Source organism: Babylonia areolata, chromosome 9, assembly GCF_041734735.1.
Source record: "Babylonia areolata isolate BAREFJ2019XMU chromosome 9, ASM4173473v1, whole genome shotgun sequence".
Classification (NCBI taxonomy): domain Eukaryota; kingdom Metazoa; phylum Mollusca; class Gastropoda; order Neogastropoda; family Buccinidae; genus Babylonia; species Babylonia areolata.
Window position 1 is genome coordinate 16,728,625 of NC_134884.1, and position 8,081 is coordinate 16,736,705.

Below are 8,081 nucleotides of genomic sequence, written 5' to 3' on the forward strand. Positions count from 1 at the left end.
TATTTATTTATAGTCTGTTCATCTAAGATGATGATATTAGACTAAAAATAAATTATATTGTTATTATTATTATTATTATTATTATTTGGATTATTATCATTTCTATCATAATGATGATTGTTATTATCAATTAGAAATCTTTGTTTAAAAGAAAATAAATTATAAAAAAAAACACCCAAAAAACATGTATCGTTTTTTAAAAAAATCTAAAAAAGATAAAGGTACCTCTGAAAATCGATGAAAAATTCCCCAGAGCACAAAACAAAGTGTAGGAACCCCAGTTGAAGTGTCCTGTAAATTCCAAGGGATGGTCGCCGGTACAATGGTTTACCCCAGAGACACAGCACGACGCATTAGATGTATATTTACAGTAAGCTCCCACCGAGGTCACCGCGCTAACTGAAGACATTGATCCTGAAATCCAGAGGTAAGCTAACACACCAAAGACACTAAATACAACTAAACACACACACACACACAGAAAAGACTGAATATTTGTAGAGCTGTTGATTCCTGTTGCGGTTGCTAACCAGGGGCAGGCCACTCTCTAAAGACATAGCGTTTGTAATGATAACATTAATAACAATGACATTGATATACTCATAAAATAGCATGCAAAAGGGGATTTATATCATACAGACACACGGGTTGATAATGGTGGTGGTTTGTGTGTGGTGGTTTCTGTGTGTGCATGCTTTTATATCTCGTATATTGTTTTATGTTAATTAACACCACATATGTATTAATCTTTTCTGAGATAATGAAGCGTTCCGTATTTTGCATTCTGTAATCATTAAGAAGAGCTACAGACGTTTTCCCCTTTCTCATCTCTGAATGTCTGTAATGACCGCCAACAGGGGCAGGCCACTCTCAGGATCCAGTCACTCATTTTGAACTGTCATGGCGCAGACTTAGACCAGGAGTCGTTTTATCAGACCAGGAGTCGTTTTAGTTGTCACGAGAGCCCGTGAAAGACTCAAGGCACAGATATTTTAGTTGTCTTGACATCCCACTAAAGATTCACAGTTCATGTCTAAAATCAAAAAGCATTGGTTATGCCGTCAAGGAGATGAGTGACTATACGGATTTCATGATTGTGTGTGTGTGTGTGTGTGTGTGTGTGTGTGTGTGTGTGTGACAGCCATCTGGATGTTGCCCAGAGACAACCATTACGGAGGATGGCCTCGTTCTGGAGAGATCGACATCATGGAGTCACGTGGTATGTGTGCACCATAATTTGATGATGGATGTAGTAGATTATCACGAAAAGATGGGAAGACCAGGTCATGCCTGAAATATTAATCCTTGAATGAACAGCGGTATTTTTTTTTTTTTTTTTAGTTCTGTCTCCCTCTCTGCCTTTCTTACTCCCCCCTTTTCTCTGTCTATCTCTTTCTTTCTCTGCCTCTATCGGAAGACTAGACCATGCCTACAATCTTAATTGTTGAATAAAACAGTCTGTCTCCCTCCCTCCCTCCCTCCCCACCTCCCTCTTCTTTCTCTGCCTGTATTGGATTAGGCCATGCCTTGAATATCAATCCTTGAATGAAAAACATTTTGAGGTGTATTGTATTGTATTGTATTGTATTACTCTTTTTGTCACAACAGATTTCTCTGTGTAAAATTCGGGCTGCTCTCCCCAGGGAAAGCGCGTCGCTGCACTGAGAGCGCCACCCATTTTTATGTATTTTTTCCAGCATGCAGTTTTCTTTTTCATGTTTTCCTATCGAAGTGGATTTTTCTGCAGAATTTTGTCAGGAACAACCCTGCCGTGGGTTCTTTTACGTGCGCTAAGTGCATGCTGCATACGGGACCTCGGTTTATCGTCTCATCCGAATGACTAACGTCCAGATCACCACTCAAGGTCTAGTGGAGGGGGAGAAAATACTGGCGACTGCCGTGATTCGAACCAGTGCGCTCAGATTTTCTTGCTCCCTAGGCGGACGCGTTACCTCTAGGCCATCATTCCCTGTCTCCCTACCTCCCTCCCTCACTGCCCCCATATCCCCCCCCCCTCACCCCCTCCACCCCCCACCCCCAAATCCCCTTTTTCTCCCTCTGTGCCTATATTGGAAGAATAAGCCATGCCTAAAATATTAACTCACTCAGTACGGCCAGTCCTCTCTGCTCCTCTACACAGACCCCTCGGATGTCCAGTGGGTGTCTGAATGACCCAACCTTTAGCTTCCGTCGTCAGAATTGTGGTATTCTTTGTCAACATTCACCTCTTCAGTATAAGAGCCTTCCGCTTGCAATATTTTGATGATGGTAATTGAGGTGAAACGCTGTTGACGTCGTCTCTTTCGACGTTCGTATGGAGAGAGTTTTAATCCTTGAATGAAAAGCATTTTGAGTTCTTTCTCCCTCCCTGTGTGTCTCCCCCTTTTCTCTCTCTTTCTCTCTGATTGTATTGGAAGAAAATAGATCATGTCTGCATGCCTAAAATCTTAATTCTTGAAAGAAAAATGTTTGACTTCTTTCTCTCTCTCTCTCTCTCTCTCTCTCTCTCTCTCTCTCTCTCTCTCTCTCTCTCTCTCTCTCTGTCTGTCTGTCTGTCTCTCTCTCTGTCTTCGCCATCCCTCCATCACCGCTCTCTTTTAATGTTTGCATAACTGTTGAACAATTTTTATTATTATTATCACTACTAACTTTAAAAAAAAATTATAATTATTATTTATTTGTGTAGCTTATCTATTATTTATTCACCTTTTTTTCTTTTTTTTTTTACATTATAATTATTATTTATTTATTTATTTATTTGTGTAAGCTTATTTATTATTTATTCACCTTTTTTCTTTTTTTTTTCTTTTTTTTTACCCTCAAGGCCTGAGTAAGCGCGTTGGGTTACGCTGCTGGTCAGGCATCTGCTTGGCAGATGTGGTGTAGAGTATATGGATTTGTCCGAACGCAGTGACGCCTCCTTGAGCTACTGAAACTGAAACTGAAACTGTTATCAATCCCCCCCAGGAAACGTTAACGCCAACGGCCACGGAGTGAACGAGGTGTCCTCCACCCTTCACTGGGGAACCTCCCCAGGTGACAACCACTATGGCCAAACCACTGGGGCCAGGTGATTATCTCACCTTTGTGTTTGTCTGTCTGTCTGTCTGTCTGTCTGACTGTCTTCGTCTCTTCCCCCACCTCCACCCCACACACCCTTTTCACCTTTGTCTCCATCTTCCTCCTGTCTCTCTCTGTCTCTCTCTGTCTCTCTCCTTCCCCCTCTTCTCTCTTTGTCTCTTTCTTTATCTCTGTAGTTCTCTCTCTCTCTCTCTCTCTCTCCTCCCTCCTCACGGCCTTATGAATAAACCATCTAATTCTCTCTCTCTCTCTCCTTTCCCGCCCCCCTCTCTCTTTCTCTCTCTTGCCTTTTATCTCTTTTTATTACACACACATACACACACACACACACGGAAAAAATAAGACTTTTAGTGACCTTTTGCGTGTGTGTGTATGTGTGTGTGTGTGTGTGTGTGTGTGTGTGTGTGTGTGTGATATGTGCACGCATATGTGTGTGCGTGTGTGTGTTTGTGTGTGTGTGCACGCGCGCGTTTATGTGCGTGTGTATATGTGTGTCTGTGCGTTTGTATGTGTGTGTGCGTGTGCGTGCGTGCGTGCGTGCGTGTGTGTGTGTGTGTGTCCACAGGCATACAGGGGACTGGAGCGCTGGGTTCCACACCTGGAAACTGGAGTGGACTTACGACCACTTGGCGTCAGTACCAGAATCTGTTTCTCCGTCTGTCTGTCTGTCTGTGTCTGCCTGTCTGTCTGTCTGTCGCTGTGTCTGCGTCTCTTTTTTTCTTCTTTTCGTGTCTGCTTCTGTGCATCTGTATCTGTCTTGTTTCTATGTCCGTCTCTGTCAGTCTCTGTCAGTATCACTGTGTCTGCCTTTGTGTCTCTGTCTCTGTGTACCTCTCTCTCTCTCTCTCTCTCTCTCTCCCTCTCTCTCATCCCACCCCACCCCCTCCCCCGCCATAATTCCTTTTAACTTTCTTTTCTTTTTCTTCTTTTTCATGTAGATATTCATTTACTTCTTTATTTGTTTGATTATCTGTTCCTTTTTTTCTTTTTTTCTCTCTCTCAAAGGCCTGACTAAGCGCGTTGGGTTACGCTGCTGGTCAGGCTTCTGCTTGGTAAATGTGGTGTAGCGTATATGGATTTGTCCGAACGCAGTGACACCTCCTTGAGCTGCTGATACTGATACTGTTACTGCCACAGATAACGAACAACGCAACAATTCACGAACGATGCCACACATCATGAACAGTGCCACATCGCAGATTTCGAACAATACCACAGATCACGAACAATGTCACAGATTCACGAACAATGCTACAGATCAGGAGCGATACCCCACCACAGATCACGTGCAATACCCCACCACAGATCACAAACAATACCCCACCACAGATCACGACCAACACTCCACCACAGATCACGAACAATGCCCCACCCCAGATCACGAACAATACCCCACCACAGATCACGAACAATACCCCACCACAGATCACGACCAACACTCCACCACAGATCACGACCAACACTCCACCACAGATCACGAACAATGCCCCACCCCAGATCACAAACAGTACCCCACCACAGATCACGAACAATACCCCACCACAGATCACGAACAATACCCCACCACAGATCCCAGATCACAAACAATACCCCACCACAGATCACGAGCAACCGACCAACACCCCGCCACAGATCACGAGCAACCGACCAACACCCCGCCACAGATCACGAACAATACCCCACCCCCAGATCACGAACAATACCCCACCACAGATCACGAACAGTGCCAGTCGATTATCACGAGCAAAAGATGAACACAAGCAAAACAGATAACAAACAAAACAAGAGAGGCAAGGCCTTCAAGACTCACTTGTGATACACTTTTAAAAAATCTAATCGTTAAAATGTGTTCTGTATTTGTTATTATAAAGCTTCGCGTTAAAAAAAAAAAAAAAAAAAAAAAGAAGAAGAAAAAACAGTCCTAACCAGATTCGAATTAAGTCCCCTAGTATTAATTACAGAGTAATTTCCCTTTTTTACTATCTGCACCAAAACGTTTGCAAAATAAATAAAACTTCCACGCTTAGCAAAAGAAGTTCCTGTTTGAACAAAAAATGATAATAATGACTGCTCTTGTTGTTGTGTCAGAATATCAGATCAAAGTGCCAAGTTTAGAGAATACAAAAAAATATAAATATAACAGTAAATGCAGTTTGCATATAATTAGGCTTCATTTTTTTATTTTTTTGTGCCCATCCCAGAGGTGCAATATTGTTTTAAACAAGATGACTGGAAAGAACTGAATTTTTCCTATTTTTATGCCTAATTTGGTGTCAACTGACAAAGTATTTGCAGAGAAAATGTCAATGTTAAAGTTTACCACGGACACACAGACACACACACACACACACACACACACACACACACACACAGACAACCGAACACCGGGTTAAAACATAGACTCACTTTGTTTACACAAGTGAGTCAAAAAAAGTACCCAGAAACGTTTCCATCTCGCTTGTTGATTGCAGTACCTACGTCGACAACCAGCAAATCATGCGAGTTACCCCTCCTGCTGGCGGCTTCTCTCAGCTGGGTCACACCAGTAACATCTGGGCTGGTAACGACAAAATGGCGCCTTTCGACAAAGAGGTAACAGCAGTCCTAACCAACGTTCTTTCCTCCTTCCTCCACCCTCCCTCCTTCCATCCTCCTTCTCTCCTTCTCTGTCTCTCTTCCTGGTGGTTGGTTATGATGGTATCACACCCATAAAAATTCCTTTTTTTCAGTTTATATTGTTTTTTCACACACACACACACACACAACTGGCAACCAGCCTCATCCACCCTTCGCGGTTAACTGCCCTTCTGACGGTCTGAGTCAGGGTTAGACCTGTACACGATCTTCTGTTCCATGTTATTTCAGTTCTACACGATCTTCTGTTCCATGTTGTTTCAGTTCTACACGAGCCTCTGTTGTTTCAGTTCTACATAATCTTCTGTTCCACGTTGTTTCAGTTCTACATGATCTTCTGTTTTCACGTTGTTTCAGTTCTACATGATCTTCAACGTGGCGGTGGGCGGCACCAACGGGTTCTTCCCTGACGGCTGGAACTACGGCTACGCCAAGCCCTGGTCCAACAGCTCGCCCCACGCCGCCAAGGACTTCTGGCAGAACCGGGCCCGCTGGGAACACAGCTGGGTGGGCGACAATGTGGCCATGGAGATCGACTACATCGAGATGCGTTACCTGTAGAGCGGAGACGTTTTATCTGTAGAGCTGGGATGCGTTTCCTGTAAATGTGTTACCTGTAGAGTTGTGAAGCGTTACCTGTAAATGCGTTACCTCTAGAGCTTGCAGAGTTGAGATGTCTTACCTGTAGAGCTGAGATGCGTTGCCTGTCGATACGTTACCTGTAGAGTTTAGATGTTATGCGTTGCTTGCAGAGGTAAGATGCGTTACCTGTCGAACTGTGATGCGTTGCGTGCTGTAGATACGTTTCTTGTAGAGATGAGACGAATAACCTATAGAACTGAGATGCGCTATTGCTTAAAAAGCTACTGACGGGACCACCAATCACATCGGTCAGTCTGAAAAAAAAAGGTTAGTAGCGGCATCGATAAACAGCTGCCATGTCTGAGAAGGTTTTATTCTGCGGCATCAATAAAAAAAAAATTAAAAAAATTAAAAAAATCCCCCAACAAACAACAAAACAGTTTTCATGAAAATGTCAGCAAAAAGATCCAAATGTTTCGCTATTTTGTGACCAGCTGAAGACTGTTTGGGTTGATGGTGGGACTTTGGTTGGTTGGTGATAAATGATTCGTTGTTGTGTGGTTTGAGGTGGAGGGGTTGTCAATGTGTGAGTAAATGATCTAATTCTAAAATGTCGTTTTGCTTGGTATGCTACAAAGATGAATGGGAGGGGTAACAGAAAGGGAGAGAGAAGAGAGAGAGAGAGAGAGAGAGAGAGAGAGAGATGAACGAATCAAATTAATTTCGAATTATGAGACTGAAACGTCTTTTTCTTTTTTCATTCAGCCCCCGAAATACCCCAACACCTCTACACTCCCCCAAACTTTCCACCCCTCAAAAAAAGGGGGGGGAAAGTAAACGATTTTTAAAGGAGGAAAAGTGGAAGTAGCAAAGAAGAGAATTCTGAGCAGAAGAAGCGATACTAGTGACGAGCAGAGAGAGAGAGAGAGAGGCAGAGACAGACGGTGAGAGAGGTGGGTGAAAGATGTCTTTCTTTCCTCCAGTGCACTTCCGCATGTTCGCGCAACTGTGCGTGCGCGTGTGTGCGTACGTGTACGCGCGCGCGTGTATGTGAGACACAGAACAAAAAAGAGAGACAGGCGAACAGAAAAAACACCATAAAGCATCGGATATCAAGTCATGGAGAAAAACGTGACAAGGGATACAATCCAAGTTAGTTCACTTTTCGTACTTCGTGTTAAGTTTGCTTCCCTTCCCAGTTTCAGTTTCAGTAGCTCAAGGAGGCGTCACTGCGTTCGGACAAATCCATATACGCTACACCACATCTGCCAAGCAGATGCCTGACCAGCAGCATATCCCAACGCGCTTAGTCAGGCCTTGGAAAAAAAGGTGAATAAATAATAGATAAGCGCACATAAATAAAGAAATAATAATTATAATATAAAAATGATGGACAAACTATCGCTCTGTCAAAAAACATGAAATTTAATAAAAAAATAAAGAATAACAGAATAAAACAAGATGAACGAAATTAAGTAAGACGTAGATACAACACTATAATACATAACAGAATGAACAGAAACCAGCGTGTAAATAATAAAAAGGTCATGAATTCATATGTTAAGAAGTTAAATGCTTATGTGTTGGAGCTGAATTTATAAAGTTCCCATATGTACACTACTCTCTCACACACACACGCACACACACACGCACACACACACACACACACACACACACACACACACACACACACACACACACACACACACACACACTTCAACTGTTGAATATGTGATTTTAATGAATGAGAGATCAGGTATAAATTCTTTAACGAACCGAATAAT

At 42.8% G+C, this 8,081-nt stretch overlaps 1 protein-coding gene across 1 annotated transcript in view; it reads left to right on the forward strand.

Annotated features, from left to right (window-relative positions):
• The window catches only part of LOC143286096 (beta-1,3-glucan-binding protein-like), a 16,870-nt gene extending 9,962 nt beyond the window's left edge, over positions 1–6,908 (forward strand). The window contains exons 8-12 of the mRNA XM_076593683.1: positions 1,142–1,219; positions 2,968–3,070; positions 3,647–3,712; positions 5,553–5,673; positions 6,073–6,908. Of these exons, the coding sequence (XP_076449798.1) occupies positions 1,142–1,219; positions 2,968–3,070; positions 3,647–3,712; positions 5,553–5,673; positions 6,073–6,276 (572 nt within the window). The 3' untranslated portion in view covers positions 6,277–6,908. The remainder of the gene's footprint in view (positions 1–1,141; positions 1,220–2,967; positions 3,071–3,646; positions 3,713–5,552; positions 5,674–6,072) is intronic.
• The last annotated feature ends 1,173 nt before the right edge of the window (positions 6,909–8,081 follow it).